At 44.3% G+C, this 27,902-nt stretch overlaps 1 protein-coding gene across 2 annotated transcripts in view; it reads right to left on the reverse strand.

The window, feature by feature from the left end:
- The window catches only part of LOC132829952 (amine sulfotransferase-like), a 43,840-nt gene extending 16,201 nt beyond the window's left edge, over nucleotides 1-27,639 (reverse strand). The window contains exons 1-4 of one of the 2 annotated variants that reach the window (XM_060847380.1): nucleotides 27,620-27,639; nucleotides 22,261-22,431; nucleotides 18,292-18,491; nucleotides 12,560-12,686 (exon numbers count right to left, since the gene is read on the reverse strand). In XM_060847380.1, coding sequence (XP_060703363.1) covers nucleotides 12,560-12,686; nucleotides 18,292-18,491; nucleotides 22,261-22,417 — 484 coding nt within the window. In that variant the 5' untranslated portion in view covers nucleotides 22,418-22,431; nucleotides 27,620-27,639. Of the gene's footprint in view, nucleotides 1-12,559; nucleotides 12,687-18,291; nucleotides 18,492-22,260; nucleotides 22,432-27,435; nucleotides 27,597-27,619 lie in introns of those variants that run through there. The other variant, XM_060847379.1, reaches the window with a different exon arrangement.
- Nucleotides 27,640-27,902: the final 263 nt, after the last annotated feature.

A 27,902-nucleotide genomic window follows, 5' to 3' on the forward strand; every position in this document is an offset into this window, starting at 1 on the left:
AACCTATATCCTCCAGTTTTGGATTCTCCACCCTGGGGAAAAGACCTTTTCTATTTGTCCTATCCATGCCCCTCAAGGTTTTATAACCCTCTATAAGTTCACCCCTCAGCCTCCGATGCTCCAGGAAAAATGTTCCTCATTTAGAACCTCTGTTCTTCCTACTAAAGTGCAAACCTCACTTTCCCAATTATATTCCATGTGCCACTTTGCCTCTTTTGTCTAACTTGCTTATTACCTCCTCAGAGAATTCCAACAGATTTGTCAGACATGACCGCCCCTTGATGAAGCTGTGCTGATTCCCCCTTATTTTACCACGCACTTCCAAGTAATCCACAATCTCATCCTTAATAATGGACTCCAAAATCTTACCAATTACTGAGGTCAGGCTGACCAGCCTATAATTTCTGTTGTCTTCCTCCCTCCCTTCTTCATCATGGGTGTTACATTTTCCATTCCTCTGGGACCCTCCCTGATTCCTGTGACTCCTGAAGGATCACGACAATGAATCTCCTCAGCTTTATTCTTCAGAACTCTGGAGTGGAGTCCATCTGATCCACGTGACTTATCCGCCTTTAGACTTTTAAGCTTCCTAGTGATGAAAATGTGTTGCTGAAAAAGCGCAGCAGGTAAGGCAGCATCCAAGGAGCAGGAGAATCGACGTTTTGGGCATGAGCCCTTCTTCAGGAATCGACGTTTTGGCTCATGCCCGAAACGTCGATTCCCCTGCTCCTTGGATGCTGCCTGACCTGCTGCACTTTTCCAGCAACACATTTTCAGCTCTGATCTCCAGCATCTGCTGTCCTCACTTTCTCCTAGCTTCCTAGTGATGGCCATTATACTACTCTCTGCCCCCCGACTCTCGAAGTTCTGATATGCTAATGGTATCTTCCACTGTGAAAACTGATACAAAGTACCTATTCTGAGATGCCACTTCTTTGCTTCCCAATACTACTTCTCCAGCTTCATTTTCAAGTGATTCAATGTCCATTCTTGCCTCTCTCTTGTCTTTTAGATATCTTTAAAAAATCTCTTGCAATCTTTTTTATGTTACTAATGAGTTTACACTCATATTGCATCTTCTTGCCCTTAAAGCTTTTTTAGTTGTTTTCTGCTGATTTTTAAAGATTTTACAGTCCTCTGGCTTCCCATTAATCTTCACCACATTGTATGCTTTTTCTTTTAGGCTGTCCTGACTTGCCTTGTCAGCCAATGTTGCTTCATCCTCCGCTTGATATGTTTCTTCTTCCTGGGGATAGATTTCTGCTTTGCCTTGCAAATTACCTCCAGAAACTCCCGTTATTACTGTTCCACTGTTTTTTCTGCTAAGCTCCCCTTCCAATCAACTCTGGCCAACCTCTCCCTCAGTTACCTTTAGCCAATTGTAATGCCATTACATCTGATTCAATTTTCTCCCTTTCAACCTAGAGGGTGAACTCAATCATATTACAGTCATTGTCTCCTGGGGTCCCTTCACCTTAAGCTCCCTAATCTCGTTTGCTTCATTACACATCACTAAATCGAGAAGTGCCTGTTCCCTAATGGGTGCGACCACAAGCTGCTCCCCTATGATTGTTGTAATACTGCCTCTCAGTATCACTTGTTGCTATTGATTTAATTTCACTTCTTACCAACAAGGCAACCCAATCTGTCTGCCCTTCTGCCTACTTTTTCAAAAGGCCACATATCCTTGGATAGTTCATTCCGAGTTCCAATCCCGTGCAGTCACATTTACTACATGCATTTAAGTTCAACTCCTTCAGTCCTGCATTGATTGTCCCCCTTCTCAACAGCATTCACCTTATTCTGCCATGCCTGATTAGATTCCTGACCCTTTCCATATTCTGTAATATTAATTGTTCAAGTAACTTCAACCTTTGCTGAGCCCTCCCCCACTTAATCTTTTCCATAATTTTCTGTACAAATGAATCCACTGCCACCCTCCCCTCCCATTCCACTATTTTGTTTCAAGCCCGATGCATAGCCTTAACTATGTGATTTGTCAGGACTCTAGTCCCAGTATGATTTAGCAAAGCCCACCCCAGTGGAACAGCTCCCTCCTTCCCCAGTACTGATGCCAATGTCCCACAAATTCAAACTTATTTCTCACACACTAATCTTGGAGTCATACCTTAACCTCTTTAGCCTTCTTGCTTCTGTGCCAATTTGCTTGTGGCTCAGGTGGTACTCCAAAAATTATTACCTTTCTGGCTCTGCTTTTTAATTGTGCCCTTAGATGATCATATTCCCTCAGCAGAACCTCATTCTGCTTTCATTGGTACCTACATGGACCACAACTGGATCTTTTTTTAAGATTAGATTAGATTCCCTTCAGTGTGGAAACAGGCCCTTCGGCCCAACTAGTCCACACTGATCCTCCAAAGAGTAACCCACCCAGACCCATTCCCTTCTGACTAATGCACATAACACTATGGGCAATTTAGCATGGCCAATCCACCTGACCTGCACATCTTTGGACTGTGGGATGAAACCAGAGCACCCGGAGGAAACCCACGCAGACAAGGGGAGAATGTGCAAACTCCACACAGACGATCACCCAAGGTTGGAATCGAGCCTGGGACCCTGGTGCTGTGAGGCAGCAGTGCTAGCCATCGTGTCGCCTCACTCCAAATTCCTCTGCACCCAGACTACATATCCTAAAGCAGACAATACAGCCTTTAGGACTCTTGATTCTAGCCAGAGATCAATGTCAACTCCACTGACAAATTATCTGCAATTACAACTACATTTATCTTTTCTCTCGCTGTTGAATGGCTCCATGTACCACAGTGCTTTTGTCAATTTGCTTATCCTCCCTATAGATTACACATTCAGCCATCCAGGGAGCAAGAATCTCAAACCTGTTAAGACAAACTCAAGGGCTGAGGCTCCTTCAGCACTATCACCTGGAACTGCCTTGCTCGTACTCACACTCTCTGGTCCCTGACCAACGACTGAATTTAAGATAGATAATCTAAGGGCTGTGACTGCCTCCTGAAACAGTTTCCAGGTAACTCTTCCCCTTCCCTAATATGTTGCAGCGTTTCGAGCTCAGACTCCAGCTCATTAACTCTTAGCTGGAGTTCCTCAAACAGCCAACACTTGCAATTGATGTAGTCACTGTGAACCATAATGGAGTCCACTAGCTCCCGTATTGTGCAATTACAACACATTGCCTGCTGAAAATGTGTTTCTGGTTAAAGCACAGCAGGTAAGGCAGCATCCAAGGAACAGGAAATTCGGTGTTTCGGGCCAGAGCCCTTCATCAGGAATTCATCAGGGCTCTGGCCCGAAACGTCGAATTTCCTGTTCCTTGGATGCTGCCTAACCTGCTGTGCTTTAACCAGCAACACGTTTTCAGCTCTGATCTCCAGCATCTGCAGACCTCACTTTTTACTCAACACATTGCCTGGCCCAGCATCTCTATTTTAATTACTTCATCTTAATTTGATTTTAAAATTTTTCATACTGTTCTTTTAGTTTGTCGCTGACAATATTACCCTGATTTACCTTCAATCTGAAAGTAACCTATAACAGAGAGTTAAATTAGAAATTATCATGAACCAATGAACTTATGGTTTATCTGTCATGTTAGTCTTTTGTGCAGGGTCCCTGACCCTGGACTTCAATTTATCCTGTTTTTAAAGAAAAACCTTACAAAGTATGTGCCAATCAAAAAGAAAGCAAAAGGCACATATTCCCCTTTGCACTAAATTTCCACGATGCCTCCAAATTCTTACACACTCCACATGTACCATCCTGACTGTGCAAAACTTACTCATCCTAATGATCATTACGGATCTTGGGCTTCAACTCATAACCAACTCTCCATATCCCTTGATTACCCAACAGACCAAACATCTGTCTCTTTACACATTAAATAAAATTATTGATGGCAAATTCATAACCATCAGGAATATAGATTTTCAATTATTTCAGTGAAAATATTTCTCATCCCAGTTGTAAATAATCAGCACCCTGTCCTGAAACTGTGCTTCGTTATTCTAGGTTCTGTTACCAGAGGAAATGTCTCAGTATCTCTCCCACCAAATCCAATCATAATCTTGAAAGTTTCAATAAGTTTACCTCTCATTCCTCTGATCTCCAAAGAATCCAGAAACAATTTATTCAACTTTTCGGAAAATCCTCTCATTTGATGGAGCAACCCAACATATCTCTGCTGTATTGCCTGCGATGGTCTTTTTAAACAAAGATTCTTGCATTGAATGTGGGGGTCACTGGTTAGGCCAGTGCTTAATGCCCATTCCCCCAGTTGGCTTTGAGCTGCAGGTATACCAAGAGTGCTATTAGGGAGTTCCAGGATTTCAACCGAACAACAGTGAAGGACTAGCAATGTAATTCAAAATCAGTATGGAGTGCAACTTGCGGGAGACTTTATCAGGGGCAGTGTTCCCATGCATTAGTGGGCAGCACGGTGGCACAGTGGTTAGCACTGCTGCCTCACAGCGCCTGAGACCCGGGTTCAGTTCCCGACTCAGGCGACTGACTGTGTGGAGTTTGCACGTTCTCCCCGTGTCAGCGTGGGTTTCCTCCGGGTGCTCCGGTTTCCTCCCACAGTCCAAAGATGTGCGGGTCAGGTGAACTGGCCATGCTAAATTGCCCGTAGTGTTAGGTAAGGGGTAAATGTAGGGGTATGGGTGGGTTTCGCTTCGGCGGGTCGGTGTGGACTTGTTGGGCCGAAGGGCCTGTTTCCACACTGTAAATCTAATCTAATCTAATCTAATCTGCTGCTTCTGATAGACCAGGATTTGCAACTGTTGCACTTCAAGAATGGGGGCAGGAGAAAGGGCACATTTTAAATTTTCTTTTATGCAGGAGGATGGTGAGAAAATTTCAGAAAATTAAAGGTTTATGGCAACATTAAACATAGTTTTAAAATTTCTGAAGCCAGCCTGAAAGTTTCTCATTTATCTCTGCTCTTCACTTCCCGTCTGTTAATCAGGTCTTTATTCAGGTCAATAAATCATCCCAATTTCATCAGCCCTTACTTAAAGTATTAATGTCTTGTATGGGATGTTTCATCTGGTGTTTCCTAGATACACTAATACTCTATAAAGATTACTCAAACATGATTTCCCTGCCTTAAAACCATTATGACTTGTTGTAATCACTCTATGCTTTTCTAAGTGCATTATTAAGACTTTTTTCGTAACAATTTCTGCAATTTCCTCACGAGTGATGTCAATGAACTGACTTGTGGCTCTTGTCTTATTTCTCACTCCTCTCTTAAATAATTATTATATTTGTTGACTTCCATTTTTTTGAGACCATTCTAGAATCTCAAAAATGGTTGAAAGCCACAATCAGTGTAACCACAACACTTGTAGCTGTTTTACAATTCAAGGATATGGACAATCCAATACTGGGGATTGTGGAATTTCAATCAGTAATGTTGCTCCAGTAGTTTTGCTCTAATGCTACTACAGAGGAACCTTGATTATCCAAACAACACCGGCGGGGAGTATTTTGTTCGGATAATCAAATGCCGGATAACATAGTTTAGCCAAGCATCAGGACCTTGCAATCGTGTTCAGATAATCCAAAATTCGGATAATCGAGATTCCTCTGTAGTTACTGAAATTTCTTCACAGCTATTAGTCCAAAGTTACTGTCTATTTCTGCTACGTCACATATGTCTTATGTGAAGACAGACAAAACTTTTGTTGAACGTCACTACCAAATCCCCATGATAATTTCTTATGTCTCTGGTTTTAAGGTACCAATTTTTACTTCAGGTTCGCTCTCATCTTTTTCAGATATTCAGAGAAGATCTTATAATCTATTTTTATATTTTTAGCTGGTTTCGCGGCAAAATCTATTCTATTTTTATCAAATTCTTCATGATTCTTTGCTGCTTTCCAAGACACTCTCAATATTCAGCTTATATTGCAAAGAATCCTGACAACTCAGTTTCAAATAAAACTAGCCTTTAATTCGCTCAAAAGCTAGAGGAAAATTTTCTTTTTGTTTCTTTGATTCTGAATGGAAAGTACTTTGTTGAACATTCTGAATTGTTTCTTTGTCTTCCACCTTTGTCTTTATTTATAGCCTCGTTAACAGATGAATCTTCACCAGCTCTTCTTTCATACCTATCTAATTGAATTTTAAGATTCTTGTTTGCCTTGGAATCTCCTGACACACTCAATAACCGCTTCCTATTCTATGCTTCGCTGTAAATTCCAAACATTGTTTAATTAACTTCAATACAGAAATAAAGCCTCACTAAAATATTCGAAATGAGATTATTTAAATCCTTACATATAATGATAATTAAAAGAGATTCAAATTGGTTAAATTGAACCTAATTTTTCCAGGCTTTTTATAGCAGAAGATAAATTTTGTATTTCTAACTTCAAATTTCAAAACTGTACTTCGACTGATTCTGATATTCTAGTATTACCAATAAGAGACATTCTAACCCACACCCCTTGAGATTCAATGGTCTTGCCATTACTGAATCCACCACTGTCAATATTCTTGGGGTTACCATTGACCAGAAACTCAACTGGACTCACCACATAAACACAGTGGCTACAAGAACGGGTCAAAGACTAGAGATACTGTGGTGAGTAACTCACCTCCTGTCACCCAAAGTCTATCCACCATCTACAAGGCACAAGTAAGAAGTGTGATAGAATAATCCCCACTTGCCTGGACGGATGTAGCTCCAACAACACTCAAGAAGCTTGACACCATCCAGTACAAAGCAACCGGCTCGATTAGCACCACATCTACAAACATTCAATCCCTCCACTACTGGCGCTCAGGTAGCATCAGTGTATACTATCTACAAGATGCCTTGCAGAAATTCACCAAAGATCCTGGGACAGCACTTTCCAAACCCACAGCCACTTTCACCTCGAAGGACTGGGGCAGCAGGTACTTAGGAACACCACCTGCAAGTTCCCTTCCAAGCCACTCACCGCCATGAGTTGGAACTATACCACCATTCCTTCACAGTCATTGGGTCCAAATCCTGGAATTCCCTCCCTACAGCATTGTGGGTCAACCACAGTAAGTGGACTGCCACGAATCAAGAAGGCAGCTCACCACCATCTTCTCAAGGGCAAATTGGCTTGGGTTATCAATGCTGGCCAGCCAGCAACGGCAAGTGCCACAAATGAATGATGAAAAAATAATAGCATTAAGTGAAAGTTTGACAGTCCCTATTGAAACCACATTCAGGTTTGGACACTTTGTAACCATTACATTCCACTTGATTCGAAATAATATCTCCAATGATGGATTTCAATTCTTAACAAAAGTACAAATAGTTCAACATGTTTAGGGGAGATGTGGATGATGTTGGTGTCATTGCACTAACAATGTCAAATCAATCCTTTAGCGACATGGATACAAACCCCATATCGAAGATTAATTTAATTTCAATTAATAATAAATCTGACATTAAAAGCTAGTTTCACTACTCATGAGCAGGAAACCATCGTTGATTGTTGCGAAAATCTTTCTGGCAGACAAGAAAGTCTGCTATCCTTAACTGCTCTGGCGTTATCATGACTCCAAACTCAAATGGCTAACTCTTTGGTGCCTCAGAAAGCCTAGCAGGCCACTCAGTTATAAAAAGTCAAAATGGATTGAAACCGACTGGACCAGACAGCACCAGCCCTGGCACCAAAAACAGTGGTGGCAATCCTATTTCTAACATCTAGGGCTTGTGCTAAAGGCAAGAGAACTGTCCCTCACACTAGTCAAGGAACAGTCTGACATAATTGTTCTCACAGAAAGATAAGTCAAAGTCCCAAACACCACCATTACAATCCCTGGGTACTTCTTGTCCCATGGGCAGACTGAGGCACCAGAGTTGGCAATATAGTGGCTCACAGTTAGAAGAATTTCCCTTGGATTCTTCAACTGTGATTTGGGATCCTTTGAAATCTCATGACAGCAGATCAAACATGGTCAAGGAAATTACCTGCTGATTACCACCTACCACCACCCCTTACTGGATGAATCATTGCTCCTTCTTTTTAAAAGAACAGTTGAAAGAAGCACAGAATGGCAAGATAACAGGTCACACTTTTTAAAAATTCATTCACAGGATGTGGGTATTGCTGGCATTCATTGCCAATTCCTAATTACCTGGATAGCAGTTGAGAGTCAATCACATTGTTGTAGATCTAGAGTCACATCTAGACCAGATCAGGTAAGAATGACAGTTTCCTTGCCTAAAGGACATTAGTGAACCGATATTTTTCCTGACAATAAGCAATGGTTTTATGGTCATCATTACACTTTTAATTCCAGATTTGTATTGGATTCAAATTCCACGCCATGGCAGGATTCGAATCAAGTCCCGGAAAGTATGAGTCTCCAGATTGTGGGCGGCACGGTGGCACAGTGGTTAGCACTGCTGCCTCACAGCACCAGAGACCCGGGTTCAATTCACGCCTCAGGTGACTATCTGTGTGGAGTTCGCACGTTCTCCCCGTGTCTGCGTGGGTTTCCTCCAGGTGCTTCAGTTTCCTCCCACAGTCCAAAAATGTGCAGGTTGGGTGAATTGGCCATGCTAAATTGACTGTAGTGTTAGGTGAAGGGGTAAATGTAGGGGATTAGGTCTGGGTGGGTTGTGCTTCAGCAGATCGGTGAGGACTTGATGAGCCGAAGGGCCTGTTTCCACACTGTAGGGAATCTAATCTAATCTAAACAGTGGTACCACAATGACAACATTAAACATTCAGTACCTCAATACTATTACATAGTGATAGTGTGGCTGCTACCACAATCTACCAGATACATTATAGTAACCCACCAAGATTCTTTGAATGGTGAGACTTGAAAAGACAAGTTTTTAATGAACTTTTCTAGTCAAGGTGCTTGTAAGGCAAAGGGTGTAGGACTGGAATCAATGAAGCCCAAATTAGGAGACATACAACACAAACAACAGAGGGACAGTCTCTGCCACTAATGCTACCAGCAGGAGGAGAAAAATAGCAAAAATGAAATGACTGGGTAGTGTACATACTGACAAGATTAGCTGCCCACACCACACAGCCATGTGGACAGAAGCAAATCCCATATAGGTGAGAAAAATGCCCTTGGAACATTGAGATTTTCACTCAAGTTCGACACCAACAAATGGAGTTTGCACCAGTGGCCCCTAACCTAAGCTACCAACTTGCCAATGCTGGAGAGGTTTGTGTGTAGGTACCCTATAAACATAAAGAGAGTGTGACCACAGAAACTGAATAATATCCATGACAGGAATGAAAACCGGACCTGCACCACTGGTTTCAGTCTCTGCTGGTCTCAGAATGGCTGTCCACTGTGGTCTTGATGATAAGATACCAAGTGGAACATAAAAGCACAGAAGCTCCATTTAATTCAACCATGATTATAATATGGAAAGATGGAAGCAAGGTCACAGCAAGGAGTTGTTAGACCCAGAGAGAGGTACAAAGGGCATGGTCATTGTGCACACCAGCAATGAGAGACAGCATGCATGGGTGGAGGGACTCTGAATGCTTTGCTGGCTGGGCTGCTGGTCAAATGAGACAGAGTCTTATAACATGAGCCACAGGCCAAGCGTAATACAGGGCGATGAGTGAGCAGTATGTGGGAATGAGGCAAAAAGTTTAAAAATAGACCAAGAAACATGAAGTGCAAAAGAATAAACAGCCAGTGAAAACCAGTTTGATTATCCAGGGTACCAACTTGCCCTCCAATAGGTTATAAGATTTATTATAAGATTCACACTGTAGTCAAACATTCCAATTACAGGGCTCCGAAAATGACCTGCAATGTTACTTCTCATCCCTAACTCTCAAATCAGGAATTAGTCATTTGCACACTTCCTGCATTCCTTGGTTGTGGTAGCCATTTCTCAGGCTCCCTCACCAGAAGTGAACCCTGATTCGCTGTTACCCATCATCACCATGGTAAACATAAAAAGTGGATTAACAGGAGAGACATATAAATGAGCCAGAATAAGGGAGTGAATTAGCCCAAGCTTTACAATAGTCACCAAAGCTGCCAGGTTACGTCTAGGTTGATTAATTATGGTCCGATAATTACATGCATTCCAAATTGGTCAGTGCTTGTTCCTTCATAATGAGCTCTCAAATGATCAGTTATCCAACCAACATTTGGAGTGACCAAAGGAACCCTAACTAATATAACAAGGCATTCACAATCTCATTGTAACAACCGTGCGTACTTTAGATAAGCATTTGCTACTCGCAGGAACAACCAGTACTTCAAGCCATGACAGATAAGATGTGCACCCAGTGGGTTCACTGATGTGACCAATAGACAGTGGGTACAAGGCAGGCAACTTGAAGGGCACCACCCACATAAGTAACTGCCTTTCCTTAAACAGGCTCTTACTTTATTATTATAAACACACCGTCAAAGTGCCACCACTACTTGGTTCATTCCTTGAACTGAGTGGATCAAACCTTTAAAGTTAAAGATTTATTGTTATTTAAGTATTTCATTTTCTGACATGCATGTGCCTGTGAGGACTATCATCATAAGCATGTTTTGCTTTTATTCAAGCACTGCTTTGCTCGAGAATCACACAGCCAACATGACAGAGGGCAAACACACTGCTCATGGACCTGCTTAGGTATGGCGAATAAAGATGCTGCAACAATCTTTGAACCAAGCTGAACTGCTGCTGGAATGTGTTTGATACAAAAGATGCAAACTGTCTACTCTTCGACAGGGAACCTGGTGCAACGTTCAACTCTGTATCTGAACAACAAACAACAACTAACAGACAGGGTTAAAAAAATCACACAACACCAGGTTACAGTCCAACAGGTTTATTTGAAAGTAAAAGCTTTCGGACTATAACCTGATGTTGTATGATTTTTAACTTTGTCCACCCCAGTCCAACACCAGCACCTCCACATCATAACAGATGGGAGAATAAACATCAAGACCAGACAACATTCATGCAGTGGAACAGGGGTCAAAGCACTATGCAGTGTTTCCTGCACTGGAACTCGAGATGGCAGATGCCCATTACACAGCTGAATCAGATTACTCATAGACCAAAGCTAGTATGTGTCAACTTCACAAGACATCATTAGCAGAGTATTCCATGAGGTTGCACAGCTGAAAATGTGTTGCTGGAGAAGCACAGCAGGTCAGGCAGCATTCAAGGAGCTGGAGAATCGACGTTTCTGACATAAGCCCTTCTTCAGGAATGAGGAGAGTGTGCCAAGCAGGCTAAGATAAAAGGTAGGGAGGAAGGACTTGGGGGAGGGGGGGGCGGGAGTTGGAAATGCGATAGGTGGAAGGATGTTAAGGTGAGGGTGATAGGCCGGAGTGGAGGTGGGGGCGGAGAGGTCAGGAAGAAGATTGCAGGTTAGGAAGGTGATGCTAAGTTTGAGGGTTGGGACTGAGCCAAGGTGGGGGAAGGGGAAATGAGGAAACTGGAGAAATCTGAGTTCATCCCCTGTGGTTGGAGGGTTCCTAGACGGAAGATGAGGCACTCTTCCTCTAGCCATCGTGTTGTTATGGTCTGGCGATAGAGGAGTCCAAGGACCTGCATGTCCTTGGTGGAGTGGGCTGGAGGAAGAGCGCCTCATCTTCTGCCTAGGAACCCTCCAACCACAAGGGATGAATACAGATTTCTCCAGTTTCCTCATTTCCCCTCCCCCCACCTTGTCTCAGTCCCAACCCTCGAACTCAGCACCACCTTCCTAACCTGCAATCATCTTCCTGACCTCTCCACCCCCACCCCCACTCCGGCCTATCACCCTCACCTTAACCTCCTTCCACCTATCGCGTTTCCAACGCCGCTCCCCCAAGTCCCTCCTCCCTATCTTTTATCTTAGCCTGCTTGGCACACTCTCCTCATTCCTGAAGGAGGACCCATGCCCGAAACGTCGATTCTCCTGCTCCTTGGATGTTGCCTGACCTGCTGAGCTTTTCCAACAACACATTTTCAGCTCTGATCTCCAACATCTGCAGTCCTCGCTTTCTCCATGAGTTTGCAAAGCCAACTGTCCAATGGGTGACTTTTTTAAAATGTCTGTCTGACTCCAGACAGAAGTGGGGAGGGAACCACCCAGCTTGATCAGCAGGGTTGTTAAACAGCTAGCCAGCCAAGGGCTCTCCCACATCAGACTTGGCTTGCCGCATCTATTAGACGACCTGCGTTAGCTTCACCACAAGATGGCTCAGCACTACCTTTACAAAATTCTGGATTAGTGGTGCTGGAAGAGCACAGCAGTTCAGGCAGCATCCGAGGAGCAGTAAAATCGACGTTTCGGGCAAAAGCCCTTCATCAGGAATAAAGGCAGAGAGCCTGAAGTGTGGAGAGATAAACTAGGGGAGGGTGGGGGTGGGGAGAAAGTAGCATAGAGTACAATAGGTGAGTGGGGGAGGGGATGAAGGTCAAGTGCAGTTAGGGATCAGCAATAAGTGATTGCTCGATCTGCTTATCCACACCCTGAAAACAAATACATGAAAAAACGGAATGTTTCAAAAACACATCCGAAAGTTTCAACCAAGATTTTCCTCAATTAACATTATTGGTAAAACCTAAATGGCAAAAATTGCAAAATATTACCATTTCCCTCAATAAACTGCTCCAGGAAGTCAGAAAAATCCTTTGGTGTCTTCAAGTAATGATGACAAATATGATAGTGGTAAAATGACACAATCACATCCTTGGGATTTCTGGCAACATATATGATCTACATTGGAAAATCAAACAAAAGCAAAAATTCAGTTTCCAACTGTTGTAGATTCAATTTTCTCTATATTGAGTTATAATTTAATGTTTCATTTTTATCAGTTTTCCACACTTGTTTCATTATTGTTCTTTTGATTCTCTACTTGTCTCCTTTGTTAAACTGATTCTTCTAACATTTTGCAGAATGTGCAAGCACCTATCTTACATAACATCACCTTGTGTTGGGATTAAGGCACGCTTTTGAAAGAAAAAAACATGTATCACAAGTATGGAAGACATTTTTAATTCATCCTGTGAGAAACACCCCCACAGCACCTGACTGGTTTATTCTTGTTTTTCAGTGATTTTCTATGTTTGAGTGAAAAGAATCACTTCCTCGCTGCTTTACTTACCATTTGCTATTTCAAACTTGTTATTCTTTATCCCATTTTCAGTTTAACGTAGTGTATAAGAACTACTTTCGCAATTATGCTTGATTGTGTAAATTTACCTTTGAGGCACACACTTAAATGCTCCTGTCCAAAGTATTTTGAGTCTTTCTCTCTAATTTAGACTCACCTATTGTACTCTATGCTACTTTCTCCCCATCCCCACCCTCCTCTAGTTTATCTCTCCACGCTTCAGGCTCTCTGCCTTTATTCCTGATGAAGGGCTTTTGCCCGAAATATCGATTTTACTGCTCCTCGGATGCTGCCTGAACTGTTGTGCTCTTCCAGCACCACTAATCCAGAATCTTGTAAAGGTAGTGCTGAGCCATCTTGTGGTGAAGCTAACGCAGGTCGTCTAATAGATGCGGCAAGCCAAGTCTGATGTGGGAGAGCCCTTGGCTGCCTGGCTGTTTAACAACCCTGCTGATCAAGCTGGGTGGTTCCCTCCCCACTTCTGTCTGGAGTCAGACAGACATTTAACAAGTCACCCATTGGAGAGTTGGCTATGGAACCTCATGGAGAAAGCGAGGATTGCAGATGTTGGAGATCAGAGCTGAAACTGTGTTGCTGGAAAAGCGCAGCAGGTCAGGCAGCATCCAAGGAGCAGGAGAATCGACGTTTCTGGCATAAGCCCTTCTTCAGGAATGAGGAGAGTGTGCCAAGCAGGCTTAGATAAAAAGTAGGGAGGAGGGACTTGGGGGAGGGGTGTTGAAAATGCGATAGGTGGAAGGAGGTTAAGGTGAGGGTGATAGGCCGGAGTGGGGGTGGGGGTGGAGAGGTCAGGAAGAAGATTGCAGGTTAGGAAGGTGGTGCTGAGTTCGAGGGTTGGGACTGAGACAAGGTGGGGGGAGGGGAAATGAGGAAACTGGAGAAATCTGTATTCATCCCTTGTGGTTGGAGGGTTCCTAGGCAGAAGATGAGGCGCTCTTCCTCCAGCCGTCGAGTTGCTATGGTCTGGCGATGGAGGAGTCCAAGGACCTGCATGTCCTTGGTGGAGTGGGAGGAGGAGTTGAAGTGTTGAGCCACGGGGTGGTGGGTTGGTTGGTCCGGGTGTCCCAGAGGTGTTCTCTGAAACGTTCTGCAATTAGGCGGCCTGTCTCCCCAATATAGGGGAGGCCACATCGGGTGCAGCAGATGCAGGGGCGGGGCTCAAGGGCGGAGGAGTGGGAAGTGGAGGTAAGGCATCTCACCGCACCTTCGCCGCATCTGCCCCTAGGAGGACCAGTTCACAACCAAACAACCCAGATGGTCTCCTTCTTCAAAGACCGCAATTTCCCCTCAGATGTGGTCGACGATGCTCTCTACTGCATCTCCTCCACTTCCTGCTCCTCCGCCCTTGAACCCCACCCCTCCAATCGCCATCAGGACAGAACCCCACAAGTCCTCACCTACCACCCTACCAACGTCCAGATACATCAGATCATCCGTTGTCATTTCCGCCACCTCCAAACGGACCCCACCATCAAGGATATATTTCCCTCCCCACCCCTATCAGCATTCCGGAAAGACCACTCCCTCCGCGACTCCCTTGTCAGATCCACACCCCCCACCAACTCAACCTCCACTCCCGGCACCTTCCCCTTCAACCCCAAAAAATGCAAACCTTCACCCACACCTCGCCCCTCACTTCCCTCTAAGGCCCCGAGGGATCCTTCAATATCCATCAGAAATTCACCTGCACTTCCACACACAACATTTACTGCATCCGCTGCGCCCAATGTGGCCTCCTATACATTGGGGAGATAGACCGCCTACTTGCGGAACGTTTCAGAGAACACCTCTGGGACACCGGCACCAACCAACCCAACCGCCCCGTGGCTGAACACTTTAATTCCTCCTCCCACTCCGCCAAGGACATGCAGGTCCTTGGCCTCCTCCATCGCCAGACCATGGCAACACGATGCCTGGAGGAAGAGCGACTCATCTTCCGCCTAGAAACCCTCCAACCACAAGGGATGAATACAGATTTCTCCAGCTTCCTCATTTCTCCTCCCCCCCCATCTTTTCTCAGTCCCAACCCTCAGACTCAGCACCGCCTTCTTAACCCGCAATCTTCTTCCCGACCTCTCTGCCCCCACTCCCTCTCCGGCCTATCACCCTCACCTTAACCTCCTTCCACCTATCACATTCCCAACGCCCCTCCCCCACATCCCTCCTCCCTACCTTTCATCTTAGCCTACTTGGCACATCCTCCTCATTCCTGAAGTAGGGCTTATGCCCGAAACGTCGATTCTCCTTCTCCTTTGATGCTGCCTGACCTGCTACGCTTTTCCAGCAACACATTTTTAAATTCTGACCACAGGCAATATATTGGCTATTAATATCATGAAGGTTCCATTGATCAGAAAACGTCAATGGAACCTCCATGATATTAATAGCCAAGTCATATAGAGACAGCAGCTTCAAAAGCAAGTCAAATGGAATTCTGCACCAAGCAATTCACCCACTATCTCCCCAAAAGCATCCACTAGTTCCAAGGCACAAGTAAGGGATGTGATGGAATACTGCACACTTTCCAAGATTAATGCAGCTCAAGTAATGCTCATGAAGCTGGACATTATTCAGAACAGACAGTCCACTTCACTTGCACTTCATCCACCACTTTAAACATTCACTCTCTTCACCATTAACAAATAATGGCAGTAACGTCATCGACAAGATGCACCACAGTAACTCACCAAGGCTCTTCTGAGAGCATCTCCCAAACCTACTACCTCTACAATCTAGAAGGACAAGGCATGGAAACACCACTATCTGCAAAATTCTCGAATTCCCTTCCTAACAGCACCATATGTATCTCTACATTGGAAGATTGCAGCAGTTCAAGGCAGCAGCTCACCACTACCTTCTCCAGGGCAATTAGGTAAGGGCAATAAATGATGGTTTAGCCAGCACTCGTGTCCCATCAATGAATGAAAAGAATCTAGACCTTTCCACTGGTTTATGCCAGTTAATTTTGTCCAGAGCTCCTTTAATTCCATTCCGCCACTTTTTTAGATTAGATTAGATTAGATTAGACTTACAGTGTGGAAACAGGCCCTTCGGCCCAATAAGTCCACACCGACCCGCCGAAGCGCAACCCACCCATACCCCTACATTTACCCCTTACCTAACACTACGGGCAATTTCGCTTGGCCAATTCACCTGACCCGCACATCTTTGTGACTGTGGGAGGAAACCGGACACCCGGAGGAAACCCACGCAGACACGGGGAGAACGTGCAAACTCCACACAGTCAATCGCCTGAGTCGGGAATTGAACCCGGGTCTACAGGCGCTGTGAGGCAGCAGTGCTATCCACTGTGCCACCGTGCCGCCCACTTAATGTGCTATCAATAGTCAACTTCACAAAGTTTGAACTCATTATTGAAATAATAGTAATGATTTTAACTCCCTTCTATAGGGCACCCACTCAGTATTCCCTATCCCACCAGGAGCAGATTTCTCTAACTAGCACGTTCCTGCAGAATCACTCATAGAAACCCTACAGTGTGAAAGCAGGCCATTTGGCCCATCAAGTCCACCCCAACCTCAAAAGATCATCCCACCCAGACCACCTCCTTACAACCCTGCATTTCCCTAAGGCTAATCCACCTGGCCTGCACACCCCTAGTCACTATGGGCAATTTAGCTGGACCAATCCAGCTAACCTGTACCCTTGGACTGTGGGAGAAAAGTGAAACACCTGGAGGAAACCAATGCAGACATGGCGAGAATGTGAAAATTCCACACAGACAGTCATCTGAGGCTGCAATCGAACCCTGGTCACTGGCGCTGAGAGACAGCAGTGCTAACCACTGAACCACTGTGCTGACCACTTAGTATGTCCTTCATCCAAGCCTGCCTGTGTTGGCTGATAGAAAAGTAAATACAGGGTGACTGCCTTATCCGAGTAAAAAATGAGGTCTGCAGATGCTGGAGATCACAGCTGCAAATGTGTTGCTGGTCAAAGCACAGCAGGTTAGGCAGCATCTCAGGAATAGAGAATTCGACGTTTCGAGCATAAGCCCTTATTCCTGATGAAGGGCTTATGCTCGAAACGTCGAATTCTCTATTCCTGAGATGCTGCCTAACCTGCTGTGCTTTGACCAGCAACACATTTGCAGTTGACTGCCTTATCCACGGAGTCAGTTTCTGCGGTTTACCACGGACGAAACATTACATGGAACATTACAGAATCAGGGACCAGTTGCTGCCAGTGAGGTAAATTTCCCATCTAAATGAATGGGTTCGCTACTATCCGTGGTTTCGAGCTTCCATGCTAGGTCTTGGAATATATCGCCCGTGGATATAGGGGACTACCGTAATGCTGATTGTCGCTTGACACAACCTTAATGATCACATTAATCAACCATGGAAGTCATCAGAATCAAAGCTGTGGTCTAAAATCACAACTACTTCTAACTGAAAGGACAAGGGCAGCAGATACACTGGATCATTAGATTCTTGCAAGCTCCCCTCCAAGCCATTCACTGTTTATATTCACGTTTGTTCACTGTTGCTGGGCCAAAATCCTGGAATTCCATCCTTAAGGGTATTATGGATCAATCTACAGCATGCAGATTTCTGCAGATTTCAAGGCAGTAGCTCATGAACACCTTCTCAAGAACAACAAGGTAGGGGGCAATAAATACTGAACAGTTAGCGCCACATACATCCCACTAGTGAATAAAAGTGGGATATATGAGCAGGAGTTGGTCAATTAGTCCCTAGAGCCTGTTGCCCCCATTCTAGATCGTGGCTGAACACCCCGTCAAAACCACTTTCTCTCAAGAGCCTCATATCCATTGAGATTATTATTATCTAGATGTCTATGCAATGGAAGATATATCTCATCAAACAAAGAAATGGTATCAATCTGCTGCTATAACAGTACAAGAATGGTATGGGTTTTTTTTCTAAGTATCCTTACACCCAAGGACTACTGTGGATCAAGGCAGCAGTTTACCATCACCTTCTCAAAAGTATTAGGGATGAGCAACAAATGCTGCCCTCACTAATCTCCCATAAAGACAAAAATATTTTGAGATTTTATTCTGAAGACTTGAACCAGACCCTCACCCAGAAAAATCATGCAACTTTTTCTTTCAAAAAAATGGACTGGTCAGTGTAACTACAGGCAACATTATATTAAGTAACTTTCATTTGATTCTGACTTGAAAATTTTTGTAAAACTTACCTTCATCCTTCTGTTTTTCGCAGAACTTGGAACCATCTGGTAATTTAAGTGTGTTGTCAGCAGCTGGTAGTCAGTGTAACCTGGTTTGAAAGGAACAAACTCTATCCATGGAGCTCTATGTTTGAGAATTTTGTCTTTTACGGAATCAATATTGCCATTGGCTAGGATCAGACTTGCCATCTGCTGCACCCAATTAGTTCCTGAATTAGATGATATGAATAAAAAATAATCATGAAAGCAGATTGAAAAACAGTACCTTAATTTTCTCTACATTGGTGTGGGAGCTTCTTCAATGCTGATGCATCGAGTAAGATTCCTGTGTACTTTGTTATTAATTATAGCAGGCCAAAAGCAGCAACTGTGTGTTTACAAGATTGTCAGGAGTATCAAAGCACTGAGAATGTCATTATTCTGAACGTGCCAACAGCACACTACCTCTCATTGATTGAGTGAAATTCAGTGGATGTTCAAAACATAGTAGAGCTAGCATGGGCCATTTCCTTTGCTTTCAAACTTATATTAATACTTTCTAACTAATTTTCTCAAGGGTTGCTTCTGAAACACAGGATCATCAATTTAGGTCTGTTTAACAAAAGTGAATTTCGTACTTCACATCCTTGTGGTAGTTAGGGGCAGGAAATTTACAGCCCTATCTACTCTCACTTCAGGGTTAAGATTTTTACTTACACACCTAATGTGAGGTTAGGGCAGAAGGACAGGATTCAAATGAGAGATGCAGTCAACACTGCTGCTGCTTCATATCTGCAAGCACAAAAACCATGCTAAAAGTGGTGACAATTGGATCCTGGGAAATTTTGAGACCAATACACTAGTCAGTCCCATGACTTATATGTTGAGTTTATCCTAATATCCAGATGATTCAGCATGAAGCAGACCAGGACTGAGAAGATTCTTGGTCTGACAATTTCCTTCACTTGGTTGTGTGTCCCTCTGACATTGAAAGTCATATTCAGGATAAATAAAAGCTCTCCAATTGATCAGATTCTGAATGGAGGTTTGGAAACTGTGTTGTGGTACAGGGTACATATACCTTAAGAATGTACATATTTGCTGATAAATAAACACTAGAGCAACACTCTACCCCATGTCATTACTTAACTTCAGAGAAAGTGATGATTGCAGATGCTGGAGATCAGACTCAAAAAGCATGGCATTGGGAAAGCACAGTAGGTCAGGCATCATCTGAGGAGCATGAGAATGGAAGTTTCGGGCATAAGCCATTCATCAGGAATGTGGGAGGGGTGGAAGGGGGCTGAGAGTTCAATAGGAGGGTTGGGGTGGGGCTGGGGGGGGGGGGGGCGGGGAAGGAGGTAGCTGGGAAGACAATAGGTAGATTCAGGTGGTGGTGACAGTGATAGGCTGGAAGTGAGGATGGAGCAAATAGATAGGATGGAAGATAGACAGATAGGACAGTTCAACAGGGCGTAGAACAGTTCAGTTTCTGCAGTTACACTGGCACCATTCCCCACCTTTTCCTCCGCTACACTGATGACTGTATCAGCACTCCCTTGTGCTCTCACAAGGAGGCTGAACAGTTCATCAACTTCACTAACACCTTCAACCCCGATCTTAAGATCAGTTGGACCTTCTCGGATACCTCCCTCCCCTTCCTAGACTTCTCCATCTCCAGCAACCAACTCAACAAAGACATCTATTTCAAACCCACCTACTCCCACAGCTACCTGGACTACACTTCCTCCCACCCTCCCTCACATAAAAACACAATCCCTTACTCCCAATTCCTCCATCCTATCTGCTCCCAGGAGGAGCAATTCCACTCCAGGACATCCCAGATGGCTCCTATTTCAAGAACCACAATTTCCACACCCACGCAATCAACAACACCCTTCAGCACATCTCCTCCTCTTCCAGCACCTCTGACCTTGAATCCCACCTTCCAGCCCACTAATCTCCAGATACAGTACATTATCCTCCGCCATTTCCACTACATATAAGCAGACCCGCCACCAGAGATATATTTCCCTCCACAATCCGTGTTCTGCAGAGACCATTCCCTTTGTGACTCCCTAGTTAGGTCCACACCCCCCACCAGCCAAGATTAGACTGGTGCTGGAAAAGCACAGCAGATCAGGCTGCATCCGAGGAGAAGAAAAATCGATTAGATTAGATTACATTCAATTCTCTAGTGTGGAAACAGGCCCTTCGGCCCAACTAGTCTACACCGGCCCTCTGAAAAGTAACCCACCCAGACCCATTTCCCCCTAACTAATGCACCTAACTCTACGGTTAATTTAGCATGGCTAATTCACCTAACCTGCACATCTTTGGACTGTGGGAGGAAACCCACGCAGACACAGGGAGAATGTGCAAACTCCACACAGACAGTTGCCCGAGGCTGGAATCGAACCTGGGACCTGGTGCTGTGAGGCAGCAGTGCTAAACACTGAGCCACCGTGCCACCCATTTCGGGTAAAAGCCCTTCACCACCACCACCCCTGCCACCGCTACCATCACCAACCCACCCTCCACTCCCAGCCCCTTCCCTTGCCACTGCAAGAGATGTAAAATGTGTGCCTACACCTCACCCCTCACCTCCATCCAAGGCTCCAAAGGATCTTTTCATATCCAGCAGATATTTTCCTGCACATCGAACACCTCATCTAGTGTATCCATTGTTCTCAATGTGGTCTCCTTTACATTGGGAAGAACGGACACCAATTCGTGGAACGTTTCAGAAACACCTCTGAGACACACACACCAGACAACCCCACCGTCCTGTGGACAACCACTACAATTCTCCATTCCACTCTGCTTCAGACATGCAAGTCCTGGGTCGCCTCTGCTGCCAAATCTAAGCCATCCGACGACTGGAAGAATGTCTTAGCTTCTGCCTTGGAACCCTTCAACCATACGGTACCAACGTCGACTTCACCAGTTTCATTATTTTCCCTCCCCCCACATCATCCCAGATCCAACCCTTCAACTCATGAACGCCTCTTGAACTGTCTATCTTTCTTCCCACTTATCAGCTCCACCCTTCCCTCCAACCTATCACTATCACCCTCTACCTGCACCTACCTATCACCTTCCCAGCTACCTTGCCTGACGCCCACCCTCCTATTTACCTCTCAGCCCCTTTCCCTTCTCCACATTCTTGATGAAAGGCTTATGCCCGAAATGTCGATTCCCCTGCTCCTCAGATACTGCTTGACCTGCTGTGCTTTTCCAGCGCCACACTTTTTGACTCATCACTTAACTTAGAAGAGACAATGAATTATATATTAACTTGTTGCAAGTTTATTTGCTTCATCAAAACCCAGAATGCATCTATCAACAATACATGACAAATCATTTGTATGATATATCATTTCAGTAAAAACGAAGACTGCAGATGCTGGAAACCAGAGTCTGGATTAGAGTAGTGCTGGAAAAGCCCAGCAGGTCAGGCAGCATCCAAGATGCAGGAAAATTGACGTTTTGGGCAAAAGCCCTTCATCAAGAAAAGAGGCAGGGAGCCTGCAGGGTGGAGAGATATATCATTTAGAAAAGAACATCTATTCAATGTGCTTTTCAATATATTGGAGGGTAACCAGTGATCATGGGGCAGCACGGTGGCACAGTGGTTAGCACTGCTGCCTCACAGCGCCAGAGACCCGGGTTCAATTCCCGCCTCAGTTGACTGTGTGGAGTTTGCACATTCTCCCCATGTCTGTGTGGGTTTCCTCCGGGAGCTCCAGTTTCCTCCCACAGTGCAGGTTAGGTGAATTGGCAATGCTAAATTGCCCGTAGTGTTAGGGACAGGGGTAAATGTAGGGGAATGGGTCTGTGCGGGTTGCACTTCGGAGGATCGGTGTGGACTTGTTGGGCCGAAGGACCTGTTTCCTCACTGTAAGTAATCTAATCTTAAAAAAAACTAGAGCGCTTTTAAAAGAATTAATTCTGCAACAACATCAAATAACACAATCCTCAATTATGATATATTCTGACCAGATTTAGGATATGAAACAATGAGTGGAATATTTGGATCCATTTCAAAATCTTTCAGCCACTCAAGTAGTTGTAGTGAATGTAGTGGTGAAGCAAATGAGATGCCATTGAGTTCAAAATATTCAAATGGTTGGTTGCTCGCTTCATCGTTGTCCATTGTGAATGCAATAACTAAAAAGAAAAAGAAAATTTACTTCAAGATTTGTTTTGCATATTTTAAGATATCACAGAATCAAATTTCCAGCGTTTTGCCTTTATTGCAAAGAAGCAAGTGGATATCCAAATTTTGTTCTTTCAACATAATGGAGAGGGCCTGGTGGAGCTGTTCAAATAAAGCTAAATGGAGTATTTTCAGTTGTACTGGAATATTAATCCAGACTGTCAGACTACAACTAGACATCGGAATCATAAATTCAAAACGTATTATGGCAGCTACTGGAATTTCAACTGAATGAGTAACTCCATAATAAAAAGATTTGGAGATGGCAGTGTTGGACTGGGGTGTACTAAGTTAAAAATCACACAACACCAGGTTTAATTGGGAGCACTAGCTTTCGGAGCTCCTTCATCAGGTGGTTGTGGAGTACACAATTGTAAGATACAGAATTTACAGCAAAAGTTTACAGTGTGATGTAACTGAAATTATACAATGAAAAATACCTCAATTGTTTAAGTCTCTCATCTGTTAGAATGACCATGGTAGTTTCACTTCTTTAATATGTAAATCACAAAACTCTTTTTAAAAGTTACATTCTCAGGTTAACTGTAACAATTGGTGTCAGGCCAGATAAGATGTTGAAAGTATTAATCCCCTGTATTCCATGAATCCATGTAAGACTCTTAATCGTTTTTTTAGATTAGAATCAGTCTAAACATTATGGCACAGACAACAGAATATGGGGGCTAACACCTTCAACATCTTATCTGGCCTCACACCAATTGTTACAGCTAACCTGAGAATGTAACTTTTAAAAAGAGTTTTGTGATTTACGTAAGTGCGTACAAGTCAATTTTCTGATTCAGTATGTGGATGTACCCACTAGAGAAGGTGCAAAACATGACCTACTCTTGGGAAATAAGGCAGGGCAAGTGACTGAGGTGTCAGTGGGGGAGCACTATGGGGCCAATGACCATAATTCTATTCATTTTAAAATCATGATGGAAAAGGATAGACCATATCCAAAAGTTGAATTTCTAAATTGGAGAAAGCCAATTTTGATGGTATTAGGCAAGAACTTTCAAAAGCTGATTGGAGGCAGATGTTCACAGGTAAAGAGACGGTAGGAAATGTGGAAGCCTTCAGAAATGAGATAACATGAATGCAGAGAAAGTATATTCCTGTCAGGGTGAAAGGGAAGGCTGGTAGGTATAGGGAATGCTGGATGACTAAAGGAATTGAGGGATTGGTTAAGAAAAAGAAGGAAGCATATGTCAAATATAGACAGAATAGATCGAGTGAATCCTTAGAAGTGTATAAAGGAAGTAGGAGTATACTTAAGAGGGAAATCAGGACAAAAAGGGGACATGAGATAGCGTTGGCAAATATAATTAAGGAGAATCCAAAGGGTTTTTACAAATATATTAAGGACAAAAGGGTAACTAGGGAGAGAATAGGGCCCCTCAAAGATCAGCAAGGCACCTTTGGGTGGAGCCACAGAAAATGGGGGAGATACTAAATGAATATTTTGCATCAGTATTTACTGTGGAAAAGGATATGGAAGATATAGACTGTAGGAAAATAGATGGTGACATCTTGCAAAATGTCCAGATTACAGAGGAGGAAGTGCTGGATGCCTTGAAATGGTTAAAGGTGGATAAATCCCCAGGATCTGATCAGGAGTAGCCAAGAACTGTGTGGGAAGCTAGAGAAGTGATTGCTGGGCCTCTTGCTGAGATATTTGTATCATCGATAGTCACAGGTGAGGTGCAGGAAGACTGGAGGTTGGCTAACCTGGTGCCAATGTTTAAGGGCGGTAAAGACAAGCCAGGAACTATAGACCGGTGAGCCTGACCTCAGTGGGGGGCAAGTTGTTGGAGAGAATCCCGAGGGACAGGATGTACATGTATTTGGAAAGGCAAGGACTGATCAGGGATAGTCAACATGGCTTTGTGCATGGGAAATCATGTCTCACAAACTTGATTGAGTTTTTTGAAGAAGCAACAAATAGGATTGATGAGGGCAGAGCAGTAGATGTGATCTGTATGGACTTCAGTAAGGCTTTCGACAAGGTTCCCCATGGGACACTGATTAGCAAGGTTAGATCTCATGGAATACAGGGAGAACTAGCCATTTGGATACAGAACTGGCCCTAAGGTAGAAGACAGAGGGTGGTAGTGGAGGGTTGTTTTTCAGACTGGAGGCCTGTGACCAGTGGTGGGAGTGCCACAAGATTGGTGCTAGGTCCTCTACTTTTTGTCATTTAGATAAATTATTTGGGTGCGAGCATAAGAGGCACACAGTTAGTAAGTTTGCAGATGACACCAAAATGTGAGGTGTAGTGGACAGCGAAGAGGGTTACCTCAGATTACAACAGGATCTGGACCAGATGGGCCAATGGGCTGAGAAGTGGCAGATGGAGTTTAATTTGGATAAATACCAAGTGCTGCATTTTGGGAAAGCAAATCTTAGCAGGGCTTATACGCTTAATGGTAAGATCCTAGGGAGTGTTGCTGAACAAAGAGACCTTTGAGTGCAGGTCCAGAGCTCCTTGAAAGTGGAGTTGCAGGTAAATAGGATAGTGAAGAAGGCGTTTGGTATGCTTTCCTTTATTGGTCAGCGTACTGAGTACAGGGGTTGGGAGGTCATGTTGCGGTTGTACAGGATATTGGTTAGGCCACTGTTGGAATATTGCGTGCAACTCTGGTCTCCTTCCTATCTGAACGATGTTGTGAAACTTGAAAGGGTTCAGAAAAGATTTACAAGGATGTTGCCAGGGTTGGAGGATTCGAGCTATAGTGAGAGGCTGAACAGGCTGGGGCTGTTTTCCCTGGAGCATTATAGGCTGAGGGGTGATCTTATAGAGGTTTACAAAATTATGAGGGACATGGATAGGATAAATAAACAAAGTCTTTTCCCTGATATCAGGGAGTCCAGAACTAGAGGGCATAGGTTTAGGGTGAGTGGGGAAAGATATAAAAGAGACCTAAGGGGCAACTTTTTCACACAGAGGGTGGTACGTTTATGGAATGAGCTGCCAGAGGATGTGGTGGAGGCTGGTACAATTGCAACATTTAAGAGGCATTTGGATGGGTATATGAATAGGAATGGTTTGGAGGAATATGGGCTGGGTGCTGGCAAGTGGGACTAGATTGGGTTGGGATATCTGGTCAGCGTGAACAGGTTGGACCGAAGGGTCTGTTTTTGTGCTGTACATCTTTATGACTCTATGTGAAAGAAGTGAAACTATCATGGTCATTTGAACAGATGAGAGACTTAACAAACAATCGAGGTATTTTTCAATGTGTAAATTTCAGTTACATCACACTGTAAACTTTTGCTGTAAATTCTGTTACAGTTGTGTCCTCCACAATCACCTGATGAAGGAGCGGCACTCCAAAAGCTAGTGTACTTCCAATTAAACCTGTTGGACTATAACCTGCTGTTATGTCATTTTTAACAATAAAAAGAACGAGCCTCAGTAATGGTAACATTAACTGTGAAACTAGAAGGTTGTTGTGGAAACCCAGTCGGTTCACTTAAGACTTTTTTTAAAAGAAAAGTCAATCAGCTATTCTTGTCTGGCCTGGAGTACGTGCGATTCCAAAATCGTAGGTTAATACAAATGACCTAACTGGCCTGTGAAACTCGCAGGCCACCTCGGTGCACCAATATAAACACACAACAGTTATAGAGTCTTTTTTGCAAGGTTTGTAGTTCAGGTTGAGGTTTAGGGTGTAGGTTTGCTCGCTGAGCTGTAGGTTTGATATCCAGACATTTCATTACCTGGCTAGGTAACATCATCAGTGGTGACCTCCAAATGAAGCGAAGCTGTTATCTCCTGCTTTCTATTTATATGTTTGTCCTGGATGGGGTTCCTGGGGTTTGTAGTGATATCATTTCCTGTTCGTTCTCTGAGGGTTTGATAGATGGTATCTAGCCAGAAACCCTAACCACCTTACCATACATCAAAGTTTCAGAAATGACAGCCAGACTACTAAGACCCCTCGGAATCCTAGTAGCACACAAACTCACCAACATTCTCAAACAAAAACTAACAAACTTAAAAGACCCAGCACAACCCATGGACAAAACCAACGTCATCTACAAAATGCCATGCGAGGACTGCCACAAACACTATGTAAGACAAATAGAAGGAAAGTTAGCCACCAGGATACACGAACACCAGCTAGCCACAAAAAAAGACACGACCCTCTCTCCCTCGTAGCCCTACACACAGAGGAATAAAAACACCATTTCGACTAGGATAACACATTTATCCTGGGACAGGCTAAGCAAAGACATGCCAGAGAATTCCTAGAGGCCTGGAACTCCAACCACAACGCCATAAACAAACACATAGATCTAGATACCATCTATCAAACCCTCAGAAAAGAAACAGGAAATGATATCACCACAAACCCCAGGAACCCCATCCAGGACAAACATAAATAGAAAGCAGGAGACAACAGCTTCGCTTCACTTGGAGGTTGCCACTGATGATGTTACCTAGCCAGGTAATGAAACGTCTGGATATCAAACCTACAGCTCAGTGAGCAAACCTACATCCTAAAGCTATAGAGTTATAGAGGTGTATAGCATGGAAACAGACCCTTCAGCCCAACCTGTCCATGCCGATCAGATATCCCACCCAATCTAGTCCCACCTGCCAGCACCCGGCCCATACCCATCCAAATGCCTCTTAAATGTTGCAATTGTACCAGCCTCCACCACTTCCTCTAGCAGCTCATTCCATACACGGACCGCCCTCTGTGTGAAAGATAAAAGTGAACAGACTGTGGAGGTGTGAAACTCAATCACACCAACTTTAGATTAGAGTGGGTGCTGGAAAAGCACAGCATCCGAGGAACAGGAAAATCAGGCATCCGCAGTCCTCACTTTTGCCTCAATCACAGAAAGCCCAGGGGGTACCCAACACAGCCGTGGTCACAGTAAACCGCGGGGACAGTCCGATCGCGTGAAGACATCGACATTTTGGTGAGTCACTTGGGTGTCACCTTTCGAGCCTGTTCACCAACTCGGAGGCTTTGAAAACCAACACATGGAAACGTTCCAAGTTCTTGGGGGGGGGAATATCCGCAAGATGCGGTATTCTGGGAGAGCTGCGAGGGCCTGTCAGCTGTGCTGCTACCATCGGGAGGAGGAACAAATTCTCTGATTTAAACCAGTCAGTGACGTTACCCTGACGTCCCGCAGGTGCCCACACACGACGCCGAGAGCTCAAAATGGCCGCGCGCATCCTACTGCGCATGCGCAGTCCCACGTGCACCCTACTGCGTATGCGCCGCCCCGCGTGCGCACGCGCAGATGCCTTAGTGCCAGCAGGAGCAGCAGAATGGTGAGCCTTCTGGACTCAGAAAAGGTCTCAGTTTTATCCCTCTACGTCCCCACTTTAATTAATTTTCGACGTTATATGGCATTGAACTCTTGTTCCCTCACCTTCACCTCCATCCCCATTTCTTTG

Source organism: Hemiscyllium ocellatum, chromosome 30, assembly GCF_020745735.1.
Source record: "Hemiscyllium ocellatum isolate sHemOce1 chromosome 30, sHemOce1.pat.X.cur, whole genome shotgun sequence".
Classification (NCBI taxonomy): Eukaryota; Metazoa; Chordata; class Chondrichthyes; order Orectolobiformes; family Hemiscylliidae; genus Hemiscyllium; species Hemiscyllium ocellatum.